Here is a 13,696-nt window from a genome sequence, read left to right as displayed (position 1 = left end):
AGTGCCAGAGCGCACGGAAACGCTGTTTACCTTCCCGCCGGAGCAGTACCTACTTATCTACTCACACTGGCATGCATTCGAACTGCTAGGTTGGCAGGAGCTCACCCCGTTGTGGGGACTTGGACCGCCGACCTTCCGATCAGCCAGCCCAAGAGGCTCAGTGGTTTAGACCACAGTGCCACCCACATCCCACTAACAAGTGATTTATCTGACTTTCCTCCATGATTTTTGCCAGAAAAGGCTGCAACCGACCAGCAAAACACAAACAAGTAAGGAAGTAGTGGGCAAACTCTGGCTGTTTGGATATCTGAATTAGCCATTCCTGTAGCGAAGTTTGGATATAATTGGTAACTGATATTTCTGATAATGAGCCTCTCAAAGTGGGACCTGGGTGCCCTGAGCTTGTCCAAATGACAGCCAAATTACGTCCATGACTAATTTAAAATATGGGGATCAGCAGCATGGCTCATGCAATATTTGCAATTCTCAGGACAAGTGTTTTCCTGTTCTTTCAGGAAATGAAGCAAATTTCTAGCCATCAGGAGGCATTTTAAAAGTGCCAATTTCTGCAGAAAAGCAACCAACAAGTAAACGTGCATCCCTGAACCTCACCCAGCCCAATGGAAAAGGCATCGGTAGCTGGAGGAATTATTCTAAGACACTGAGACGTTGAAGTCATGTTCTGTAACTCTATGGTCATCTGCAAAGAGAGAAAGGTCAAAAAATATGGCAGCATATATACATCCTGTGAAGCATTTCTAGCCTTTGGAAATGATGTTATTATTATTCTAGGCAATAAAATAAATAATAGTAATTGTAACAACCTGCCCCTGAAGGTTTTCCTAAACACGGTGGAACTGTCAATGAACAAAGAATTGTTCCCACTGTTTCCAGAGTTTGGGCTGTAAGTGATGTTCCTGATACGGTAAAAACGGCTTCATCCCCCACACAAGATGCAAAGTATCAGCAGGGGTGGGGTAACCCAAAGGTTGCAGAAGCACATAGACGCTTTAGAAAGAAAAAGATGAAGGGAGGAAGGACCAAACAACAATGCCAGGACTACTGTGTGTGCTCAGTTTCCACTCAATGTTGACTAACGGTTTCTGGGAGGTGGGGGGGGGGCATACCTGGAGGAAAGGGTGAACAGAACAGAGTGGCTGGAATCCCAAACTCCACACTGCAACATTTTGTTGCAGGTTCCACATTTTATGAAATGTTTAATAGAAAATGGAGGCTTATTATTGAGGCTCCAACATACAAGAGTGGGAAGAGTTACATGCAGAGCCTTGAGAGGCAAAGGAAATAACAGAGACTGGGGGTGGGCGGGGGGGGGGGGGGGAGAGAGAGAGAGAGAGAGAGAGAGAGAGAGAATTACCGTATTTTTCGCTCTATAACACGCACCTGACCATAACACGCACGTAGTTTTTAGAGGAGGAAAACAAGAAAAAAATATTCTAAATGAAACAGTGGATGTATGATTTTTGTGGTTCATGCTGTGGCCACAGACATGTGATCTGACGGTGAGTTTGGGGTGGCCCAATGCAAAAATCCTGAGGATCCATGTGGATCCATGCTTTGTAACCACGTTTTTGAGCCATTGCGGCCCCATGAAACAGTGGGTGCGTGTGTTTTTTGGTGCAGGCTGTAGCCATGGATATGCTATGTGATCTGATGGTGAATTTGGGGTGACCTAGTGCAAAAATCCTGAGGATCCATGTGGATCCGTGCTTTGTAACCACGTTTTAAGTGGGGAGGGAAGGAAAAGAACTCAAGGGACAAGGAGCACGCGTGGGGGGTGTGGAGAAGGATGCTGCTGATAATGCAGGAGAGGCTCCTCTCCGGCTTTGCTCCTTTAGAACAAGCAGGCTCTGCGTCTCTCCCTCCTCCCTGGCAAGGAAACCATGATAGTAACCACTCTGAGACAAATCAAGAAAAATTGCGACCACCACTCTCCCCCAACAAGCGCAGTGAGGTCAAAACACACAGACACACAGAGAGAGAACTGGCCCTAAAGTCGCAGGGCGCTGGAAGTCGCTGGGGCGTTGGGGGAGTGAACGGGAAGCAAGAGAAGGAGAAGGAGCCCTCACACACATAGAGACACAGAGTGTCAATTCTAAAGTCGGAGGGAGAGCGTAGGGAGAGTGAAGGGGAAGCAGGAGGAGGAGAAGGAGCCCTCTCTCACACACACAGACACACAGAGTGTCAATTCTAAAGTCGGAGGGAGAGCGCAGGGGTGCAGGGAGAGCGAAGGGGAAGCAGGAGGAGGAGAACGATAGCTCAAGCACACACACACACAGCCCCTATAGTGGCTAATCCAAAATTGGACAGCAAAAAACTGCAGGCAGGGACAGAGAGCAGGGGGTTGTTTTAAAGCAGCCAACCCCGCTCTGCTTCTCTCCCTCCTCCCGGCTAGGCTGGCTGAAAAGCTTCGCTGCTACTTAGCAGCTCAGTGGGGAGGAGATAGGAACATAGAGGACGGGGTTGTTTTAAAGCAGCCAAGCCCGCTCTGCTTCTCTCCCTCCTCCCCAGCTCGGCTCGCTGACAGGAGCCGCTTACACCCGCTTTGCTGTTTCAAAGTGAGCCACGGACTGCTCACAACTGCAGCAGATTCCCCCGCCATCTGTAGGCATTCGCTCCATAACATGCACAGACATTTCCCCTTACTTTCTAGGAGGAAAAATCTGCGTGTTATGGAGCGAAATTTACGGTAACACTTCTGCAGAGCAAAACTCACATCCTGAACAGCAAGAAGCTCTTACCTCATAAACCTGCCCAACTTCATAATAAGAAAACACAACAGCCGGTGGGTTTGCTAGAAAGACAGGCACAGACTGGGAGTCGCTGAAATGAAATGAGACAATCAGAAAAACCAGGGAGTGATTACAACCTGCAAATAGCAGGTGGTGCCAATTCCTTTTCTTTGAGAGGCATGGAGCTGCAAAGCCCTTCCCATCACACCCAGAACAGATGCCGGTTTGACAACAGCTGTATTCGCTGTCCACGAAGGTGTTAAAAACTATAGCAAACTATCTCCTTAGTTGGTTTGGGGGGGGTCACCCCTGGTTTTGGTGGAGGTCAAATAAATGCAGACACATGCAAATGTAGAAGCCTGGCTGGAAAGCTTAAAGCCCGCTGCCACTACATGGAGACGGGTTGAAGAAAAGGAAATACGAATTGACTCCGCCCTGTAGCTTGACCCATCGCAGCTAGAAGCTAGTTGGAGTCACAGATCTTTTTTTAAAAAGTGGAGACTTGCAAACACTGGCCATTTTCAGTTTTGTCTTGAAATGTTTGTTTTGGGCTTCTCAGAAGTATGTAAAGGCAAGAAGCTCCAGCCCACAATGGCACCCACCTGAGAGGTGTCGGAACTGTGCTCTGGCGCACTCCAGCTGAAAAAAAGCACTGGCTATGGCCCTTCCCAGCAGCCCTTGACACATGGGCACAGATAAAATTCTACTCTACATAATGGAAGGCAAAGTAAAAGTGAGGCAGGCACACAGGTGTCATTTTTCACAGAAGGCCTGTGATGTGCATCACATTCAGTTTGGCCCTCAACTGCAAACTCAGCCCTCAGAGCAAATGCTATTATCCCCCCAAGACTCCACCTGCAACACAATGACGATAACATTACCTGACATTACCAGAACTGTTTAAGACATCAGGAATCACAAGACAGAGAAACCAGTAAGAGAGCACTTCAATCTCCCAGGACATTCTATACAAGATCTCAAAGTAGCTGTTTTACTACAAAGGAATTTCAGAAATAGACTGGAAAGAGAAGCTGCTGAATTGCAACTTATTACCAAACTTAAAACCATGGAGAGACCTGGTCTGAACAAAGACATTGGATTCTTATCTCATTATACATGACAAAGCCATTTTTCACCTTCTCACCCCTTGCTTTTTCCTGTAAGACCTATTGCAGTCGTTAAGAGTCGTCAACAAGCTCATCACAGCTATCTGCCAATCACCCATTCCCACCACCCTTCTGAGTAATACCCCTCCCCACCTTCTCACTATATAGAAGGGTCTGGAAACTTCTGTTTCAGTGTATCTGAAGAAGTGTGCATGCACACGAAAGCTCATACCAAGAACTAACTTAGTTGGTCTTTAAGGTGCTACTGGAAGGAATTTTTTTTGTTTTGACTATGGCAGACCAACACGGCTACCTATCTGTAACTGTTTAAGAGCTGTAGGGGGAATGAAGAGGATGGCTTTGAATGCTTGAAAGGGTGATGTAAATGCTCAGTGTAATTATCGCTGTTGGGAATGCTTTGATTTGTTTTTATCTGTACTGAAAGGAAAAGCACAGTTACCTATCCACCATGGTCCTTTTCTTTCCTGCGATCATTCGCTGCACCTTCTTCTGAGGGAAGATTAAGGACTTGCCGCCACAAAGAGAGTTAGGTGGGAAAAAGCGGGGGTTCTTCAGGAAGTTGTGGCGGTCCTCCAGCCTCTGGAGGTAAGCGCGGTCTTTTTGTCTTTGGGGTCGGGACATGTCATTCTTCCAAGCTGATTTTTGCGAGGGACGATCCTTCTTCTGGAAGCAGGCATGATGGAAAATAAAAAAAAAACCGCTTTCAGATACAGTGGTACCTCGGGTTAAGTACTTAATTTGTTCTTAACCTGAAACTGTTCTTTGTTCTTAACCTTTGTTCTTTGTTCTTAACCTGAAACTGTTCTTAACCTGAAGCACCACTTTAGCTAATGGGGCCTCCCGCTGCCGCCGCGCCGCCGGAGCACAATTTCTGTTCTATCCTGAAGCGGAGTTCTTAACCCGAGGTACTATTTCTGGATTAGCGGAGTCTGTAACCTAAAGTGTATGTAACCTGAAGCGTATGTAACCCAAGGTACCACTGTACAGATTTACAATTCGCTCACATTCATTAAGACTGATCATAAACACCCCAAATCACAACATATATGCTGACCTCATTTTGCAGAGGGCAGCACAGCATTCTCTGTCGGAAAGAGGAAGAGCACTACTTTTGCTTTATAAGTTTACACCCAACAGAACAAGTCTCTGGTGCTCATGAATGCCAAGAAAGACATGGAAATGGAACGGACAGGAAGTTTCTGGTAAAAGCTGTAATCCTATGAGTACTCTTCAATCCACAGAACTGAATGGGACATATTGTGAAGACATGCCTAGGATCAAGTTCCACAGTTCGTAGTTGGGGTTGGATAGGGCTCGAGTTCAGCCGGTTGGATCTTTGAATCCCAGAACCTTCTCTCCCTGACTGATCACTCCGGTTCTTATAAATCTTATAAACCTATTGCTTCTAAACATTCTATGTACAGTGGTACCTCGGGTTACATACGCTTCAGGTTACAGACTCCGCTAACCCAAAAATAGTACCTCAGGTTAAGAACTTTGCTTCAGGATGAGAACAGAAATCGTGCTCAGGCGGCACGACAGCAGCAGGAGGCCCCATTAGCTAAAGTGGTGCTTCAGGTTAAGAACAGTTTCAGGTTAAGAACGGACCTCTGGAACGAATTAAGTACTGAACCCAAGGTACCACTGTATATTCCATTATATGCATCAGTTCTACTATCCATTTAATCAGGGACCATTATTATTATTATTATTATTATTAAAATTTGTATACCACAATGTATCCATATAGATCCATATAGACAGTTCACAACCACTTAATATCCCAAATCAAAATGGTTGGAGTGTTTTTTTTAAAGTAAACAACTGTTTAGATTATATAACTTATACACATATTTATCTAATTAGCAGAACTATGCCCCTTATGGTTACAGAATTTGCATTTCCTGCTACAAATATCTGTTACAGTTGCAATATTAAAAGAAAGAGACCCTTGTCCCACTCGCTACATACCTTTACTCCAGCTCCAAAAGCTGAGGCCAGAGAAAATCTTGACTGTGAGTCCTGGAAGACCTGCTATTTGCCTTACAGGCCTTTTCCCACCTGGCCTGGGAGGGCGAGGCCAGGACTGACTCCAGCTGCAGACGCTTAGGCTGGGGTACTGCTTGGGGGCGGGGGGGCGGGTGTTGTTGCAGGGGGATTGTTGCAGTTATTGAGATTTTATTAAAATCTTTATTTCAGACCTTATTGTGATTTGTGTGGAAATTGTTTCAGTTTGGTGGCGTACTTTTTAATGTTTAATTTATTGTTCATGACTACTTTTCTTATGTTTGCAATTATGTAATTTTTTCATGTTGTAAGCCACCATGAGCACAGTTTCAACTATGAAAAGCCAGCATACAAATAAACTGATGTATACCCAAAATTCAAATAAAACACTGCTCTTTCCTGTTGTTCTGAAACTAGATAGAAAACAGCAGGTGGAAACAGTTTTAAAAGTCAAGGCAAATAAGGAAGAGACAAACAGGACAGAAGGAACTCTGATAGGATGGAAGAATGAGGCTGTTTAAGGAGCCTTTAGTGGTGGGAGGGGGAGAGATACAAAAATGAGGGTGAGGTTTTCAGCTTGTCTACATGTGCAATAAGGCAATGAAATACATACAGATACCTTAGGAAGTGTTTTCTTCAATTTATCCGGAATAGCAGAAGGTGAAGACTCAAACGTAATGCTGGATAATGATACTTCTGGTAGATTTTCCAGAATCTTGTTAACACGCTGGCTTTCCCCAACTCGAGGAGAATTCGGTTTGTTAGAAATATGCTGCTTGAAGCTAAGTATCTCTTGCAAGTAGCCAGGCTCTGATGAATCTGCAATTAAAAGGGAAGGTCTGAAAGCACTGAAAAGAAGCAGTGGTCTGGTCAATCTTTTTCTTGCAAATTCCACGGTGATTTGGAAGACCCTTCCAGGTCATGCCTCTTCATTTTTCACCCCAAAGAGGGCTAGCTCAGACTTGTAAAATGTGATTGCTCTCCAAATGGCCAGTTCTGGCTTCCTGCAGGGCAGCCAAAAAAATATTGCATAGGACATACTAAACTAGTACCTGTGTACTATTTTGCGACCCTTCTTATTTTATAATTTTTGCTTCTTTGGGTGGGGAGCTGAATGCTCCCTTAAAAAACCCAAAAGTTTTAAAAGCAGCCAATACTACATTTGCAGCTTAGATACCTAAAAGGCCATCTCCAGTCATATGTACCTGCCCACCATATTTAGAGAGAGTCTTGATGAGGCCTTCTTGGTGGTGGAATCTAAGCCTCAGAACTCTCTGTTGCAAACCTGATGATTCCCTCTCTTTGTGTCTCTCGGCAGCAGCTGAAAACCATTATATCTAGATGTGCTTGTCAGCATGGTGTTCAGCCTGTTTATTATTACTGCAGCTGTTCATTCTTGGGCTTTTCATCTTAGCCCACTCACTGTTGTTTTATCATGGTTATGACTTGCCTTGAGGGTCTAATTTTTGGATAAATAATAATAATAATAATAATAATAATAATAATAATAATAAAATTTATTTATATCCCGCCCTCCCCAGCCGAAGCCGGGCTCAGGGCGGCTAACAACAATCAAGGCAGGGAATACTTTAATTAATAAATAAGGACACAGAGCATGCATTTCCCCCTGTCTTTGTCAGCATGCCCCATCAAGCACCTAGAAGGTTAAAAAATGCAAATAAAAATTTGAGCACATTCTTCTTAAGGGGAAAAAAGAGTTTTGAACCTGGCCATTTCTCTCCTCTCTGGCCCAATATTTACCCTGAGTGTAGATAAATATATAGATACGTTCAGATAGATATAGATAGGTTACAGCTAAAGCTTTGCAGCAAGGCGGCCCCACTCAGGGTTGTGGGTTCAAGTGTCACATTGGGCAAAAGAATCTCAGGATCATGAATAAACAGAAGATTCCTGCATTGCAGTGGGTTGGACTACATGACCCTCGTGGTCTCTTCCAACTCTACAATTCTATTATCTTGCTCTCCATCACGGGCATAGAACAGCCTCTCTCCTCAATGAAATTTGAAAACTCAATGAGTGGAGGTTGAGATTCTTAAGAATTATCAACACCCTCAGCAAACTACAATTCCCAGGATTCTTTGGGCAACAGTAAAACAGCTATAAAATGGATAATATACCGTATTTTTTGCACCATAACACTCACTTTTTTCCTCCTAGAAAGTAAGGGGAAATGTCTGTGCGTGTTACGGAGCGAATGCCTGCGCGGGGGGGGGGGGGATCTGCTGCGGTCGTGAGCAGAGGATCCATGGTTCCCCTTCCTTCCCTCCTCCGTGGTTACAAAGCATGGATCCACATGGATCCTCAGGATTTTTGCATTCGGCTACTCCAAACTCACTGTCAGATCACATGTCTGTGGCCACAGCATGAACCACAAAAAGCATATATCCACTATTTCGTTTAGAATATTTTTTTTTCTTGTTTTCCTCCTCTAAAAACTAGGTGCGTGTTATGGTCTGGTGCGTGTTATAGAGCGAAAAATACGGTAACTTGAGAGGGGTAACTTCACACAAGCCACTCTGTGATGCTTGGAGGGAACAGGGGAGTAAAAACAGAAATCTCAAACAGTGTAGTTATTTCATGTGATTCCTAAATCATATTATTGGCAAGCTGTATTAGCCTCGCTTGGAAAGCTTACCTTTAGGTGCTCGGGAAATTATTTCTGGGTCCGTGATATAATCTTCAGGGCAGATTAAATTATGGTCTTTAAGAAGCTTGCTATCCACACACCATCTGAACGTAGATCTCACTATGGCATGCACATTTAAAGAGAGGTTAATGTTAGAGAAAAGACAGCAGTCCATCAGACAGTTGTTTATCATTTACAGTGACCATTTCAATATAACTCACACGAACACACACAAAAAAGGACTATCAGTCCAGGAAGACATTAATACATAAATATTCAGAAATGCAGATTGTTCAACACTTAAAATGGTTAAAAGTTAAAATCATTAACTTGAAAATTAAAATCATTAACTTGAAAATCCCCTTAGCGCTATTTTGGGTCAGATAAGTAGTTTGTAATGCTGCAATCTAAATGTGTCTCAAATCTGTAACTTTGCTGAATTAAATTAACCCTTTCCCTGTGAACCAGAAGGAAGATTTTCCCTTTGCCTATCGACATAAAATAGGAGGCTGCATAATGATTGATTTCATATTCCCATCTCTTTATGCAGTGCAGGACACAAAGTGGCTCACAGCACAAACTAAAACAGACACAACAAAAAAACGCAATAAATACAAATATTTTTTAAAAAACACAAGTAAGCAATCCTATTAAAAATAGCACTGAAAATACTTAAAACCACTGGAGGTTTTGAAGCAGAGGTTGGGTGGCCATCTGTCATGGATGCTCTAGTTGAGATTCCTGCATTTCAGGGGGTTGGACTGGATGACCCCGGTGTCCCTTCCAACTCTGCAATTCTATGATTCGAAAAGCACACAACCCCTGACCCTTAGAAGTCCCTGCCACAACAGTCAGTTAGTGGCCACAGGCCTGCCAGAGACAAAAAAATGCCTTTGCTTTCTGGAGAATGCAAAGCCAAGAAGGGTCCAGCTTAGCCTCCCAGGCAAGGGATTTCTATAACCAGAAAAAGTCACCAAGAAGGCTTTCTCACCAAAGATGCCTGTGAAGGTGACAGGACCAAGGGAAAGGCCTCCCTGGAAGATCTCAAACTTTCATTTCCCTCACCTGGTGGCATTTTAATATGAGAGTAGTTCTCTGGAACCTCCATTTGACATAAGTTCACAATCCTTTCCTCTTCCGCTGCGGCTTGGGCCCTCGCCTGGATGATGTGCCTTTCTAGCATGTCTGCTTCCGTCAGCCGGCCATTATATTCCTTGTGGACCTGATGTGGCAACCAGATAATTGCTGATATACTAAGGTAAAGCTGCCTTCCTCTGCCCGGTGGCACTACAGATGTATTGGGCTACAGCTCCCATCAACCTCAGCCAGCACAGCCTGATGGGAACTGTAGTCCAAAATCTTTGGAGAACTGCAGAAGGTGGGCATAAACCTTCAAAAGGTTCCCAGAGGCATCTGTAAAGCAATCAAAGCATTTTTTAAATAGCCCCCAATCGTAATTTGCCTTGATGGAGGCAATAGATACAAACACCTGTTTTACAAAATTGGCAGCAGTGGGTGGGTGGGAAGAGCTTTGCAATGTTCATGTAAGTCTGCACCAACAGCCAACCTGAAGAAGAAAAGATTACTGAATGTGTGCATATGTAGAGGCTTGTTAAGTTATTTCTTCTTCTTCTTTTTCTTTTTTAAATGAAGCTTGTTAAGTTATGATCAAAATGGAAAGACGGAATCGCAAGACATTACTGTTTCATTACTAGCATTCAGGCCCTTTTCAATCACGCTAACCAGAAAACAGACTGAGAGCAAACAGAAATAAGTGCTATGCACCAAACATTTAACCTGTGGGACTTATTGCCACAAGATGATCTCACAGCCACTAGCGTCAACAGCTTTTTAAAAGGGTTAATGGAGGATAGGTCCATGAAAGAACATGATAGCTATAGACTGTGAGGGGAATGAGACTTTGTGCAGACAACTAGGTAATAGCTTTTTCCGCCTACCTTGCCCCACCCTCCAGCCCTAGCAGCCTTCAGAATGGAGTTGCTGCCAAAAGCATTATTATTTGTGTCTTTCAATGAACTGAGGGGAAATTTAAGAGTCATGGGGGTGGAGTATATGTCTGTGTGTGTGTGAGAGAGAGAGAGTTCCACAGTGTTGCTAGGTTTGTTTTCAGTTGTTAGTTTGTTAATGATGTTAATACAGTGGTACCTCTGGTTATGAATTTAATTCATTCTGGAGGTCCGTTCTTAAGCTGAAACCATTCTTATCTTGAGGCACGCTTTCGCTAATGGGGCCTCTTGCTGCACGTGCATGCCTCTGGCATGCGATTTCCGTTTGCATCCCGGGGCAAAGTTCGCAACCAGGAGCTGCTACTTCTGGGTTAGTGGAGTTCGTAACCCGAAGCATGCGTAACCAGAGGTGTTCGGAAACAGAGATACCACTGTATTGTTTTTGTGGATTATAAGTGCTGTAACACTTTCTGGATATGACTTTTGTCGTAGCCGCGCTGTTTAGCTTATTTTTAAAGTTGTTTTGTTAATAGTGTTTCATAGAAGGTGGTTGTTTTACTGTTGATTTGTTAATTATTCCGTATGATTTATGCTGTGATGTTCTAGTATGTTGTCCTTTATTGTTTGTAAGCCTCTTTGTGGCATAGAAATTCAATAGATGAAATGAAAGGAATAGACTGAAGTTCCATTTCAAGAGGCAGCGAGTGCCCTTTGCTGATGACAACATGCTCAGAGCAAACTCAAACATGTCCTGTTTCCAACCCTGGCATATGAGTTCCCTTCCAAGGTACGTCTGACTCTTACTGAGTTTTTGCTGCCAGCTAAAGACCCTTTCTGCCATCATAGCTCAGTGGCAGAGCATCTTTGCTTGCAGAATTCACTGGTTCAATCCCTGGCATCTCCAGCTAGGGCTGGGAAAGAGCCTTGCTTTGTGGCTTTTGTTTATCACTTTTATATCCAGCCTTTCTTACAAGGAGTTCAAGTCAGAGTACATGATTCCCCTCCATTTTATCTTCACAAGATAAGGTAGGTCAGGTGTGATGAAAGTAATAAATAATATTGGTCTCTCTCTCTATATCTATATATATATTTCTTCGAAATACAGTGGTACCTTGGGTTACATATGCTTCAGGTTACATACTCCTCTAACCCAGAAATAGTGCTTCAGGTTAAGAACTTTGCTTCAGGATGAGAACAGAAATCGTGCTCCAGCAGTGTGGCAGCAGCAGGAGGCCCCATTAGCTAAAGTGGTGCTTCAGGTTAAGAACAGTTTCAGGTTAAGTACGGACCTCCGGAACAAATTAAGTACTTAACCCGAGGTACCACTGTACTTTCATTTTGAACAGGAACAAAACAACACATTTTCCTGGTTCAAATCATAGCACTGAGTCTACAGGACTGAATGGAGAGATTACCTTTTGCAACTCTTTCACAAACTGCTCATGGTGGGAATTGTCTCCTCCACGGGATTTGATCATATTTTCCACTGTGTTCGCTGCTATGAACTCTGAAGTATACATCTGCTTAAAGACACTTGCCAGCAGATGGGAAATGTCCTACACAGAAAGAAAATGAAGGGTTTTTTAAAAAAGCTTTGGAGATTGGATGTGATTTTCAGAATATTTCAGACGGGTCCCAGAGTGAGGAGGACTAGGCATTTAAATAAAATGTAATAAAAATGGAGAAATAATTACTAAAGACTTTATCTCATCACCATAACTGCAGCTGACTCAGAAGAGGTTAACCCGAAGGCCAAACAATACCACAGTCTGCAATGATGACCTTGATAAACAGGATGTATAGCAAACTTCCATTAAAAGTTGAAATTCAGCAAAAAGCAACTGTTTAGAGGGTCAATGTAGAATGTTCATTGCTGGACGGAATGAAAAAGTTTATTTAGGTTCAGTATATGTTTAAGCCACTTCATTTTATTTTATTTTTAAATCCAAAGCGGTGTACAAAATTTAAAAAACAACACGCAATACATAAAACAACATAAAGCTTCGTATCAAAATCTGCTGCAAACCAAAGCAGCTCCCAAAGTACTCTGCTAACATTCTTTACTCTGGAAAGTAGGTGTCGGTAATGTTTTTCAGGTTGAATACATTTTTGTATACACAAGTCTTTTCACATGCAAATACACCAGAATAATAAAGCACACGGGATAAACCTTCCCAGCCCTCAAAATTAAATCTCAGTTGTGTTACGGAAGGAAAGGCACTCTGCACATCCTCAGAGAAGCTCTAGTTTTTGTGTATGCGTGTGTGTCCAGGCGCAACCTTTTAAATACACGCCAATGCAGCCGAGTTAACATGCATATAAGGGACGTTTTCCACTCCACCCTCAAAATAAAATTTTGGATAAACTGCGGGTGAGAGCGAGAAAGAAAGGCACTCTGCACGCGCTCAGAGAAGGAGTCGGAATTGCATGCGAAGCTCCCTTCAAAAAGCAAACATGAGGAACTTCAGTAATAGCTGCAAGGTAGATATACGAAATTAGATATATTAAGAATAAGTTTAATTATGATAAAAGTGTGTATTGGCAATAAGTATCATGAAATTGAAATATGAAATAGACGGGAGGTTGGGTCTTTAGTGTTAAGACCAATATATGTTATATTGTTTGTTAAGAAAATTATGTGTCTATAGTTATTCCTGTGTGTAATTTGGTCTTTGTGTTTTTTTCTTTTTTCTTGTTGTATCAATAAAAAATCTTAATAAAAAAAAACCCCAAACATTAGCGGCGCTGAGGGTGAGAGCGAGAAAGAAAGGCGCTCTGCACATGCTCAGAGAAGCCTCTGCACACCTTTCCCTCCCATGCAAGCGCTCGCAGTCGAAACTTCCTCCCCGTCCTCAAAAAACCCAAACTCCTCAGATATGAGAATGCAGGGCTCTCTGCGCATGCTCAGAGAAGCTCTAGCCTATGACGCGCGAGTTCTGTCGAAGGGGCTCGGAAGGGACCCCCGAGGGCCATCCAGCCGAGCCCCTCAGTAATGCCGGAAACGTCTGACCCAAGGAGGGGTCTCGAACCCACGACTCCGGGAGGCTTCGCTTCCCTCACCTGAGTCAGCTCCGAGGCCGGCCTGTGCCTGCCCATGGAGGGCTCGGGGCTCTGGCGAGCCATGGCGCCTCCCGCTGCTCCCTCCCGGCGAAGCTGCTCCCCGTTGCTAAGGGCCCGCTTCCCTCGGCCCTTAGCAAC

General features: G+C 43.6%; 1 protein-coding gene across 1 annotated transcript in view; it reads right to left on the bottom strand.

Annotated features, from left to right (window-relative positions):
- The window catches only part of DLEC1 (DLEC1 cilia and flagella associated protein), a 48,611-nt gene extending 34,915 nt beyond the window's left edge, over positions 1-13,696 (bottom strand). The window contains exons 1-8 of the mRNA XM_083703921.1: positions 13,559-13,696; positions 11,914-12,054; positions 9,597-9,753; positions 8,541-8,651; positions 6,504-6,703; positions 4,317-4,540; positions 2,760-2,841; positions 613-700 (exon numbers count right to left, since the gene is read on the bottom strand). Coding sequence (XP_083560047.1) covers positions 613-700; positions 2,760-2,841; positions 4,317-4,540; positions 6,504-6,703; positions 8,541-8,651; positions 9,597-9,753; positions 11,914-12,054; positions 13,559-13,621 — 1,066 coding nt within the window. The 5' untranslated portion in view covers positions 13,622-13,696. The remainder of the gene's footprint in view (positions 1-612; positions 701-2,759; positions 2,842-4,316; positions 4,541-6,503; positions 6,704-8,540; positions 8,652-9,596; positions 9,754-11,913; positions 12,055-13,558) is intronic.

This window comes from Podarcis gaigeae (genome assembly GCF_964106915.1).
Source record: "Podarcis gaigeae genome assembly, chromosome: 12".
In the NCBI taxonomy this organism is placed as follows: Eukaryota; Metazoa; Chordata; class Lepidosauria; order Squamata; family Lacertidae; genus Podarcis; species Podarcis gaigeae.
The sequence above is the reverse complement of the archived record's forward strand: the minus strand, read 5'-3'. Positions and strand labels throughout refer to the sequence as shown.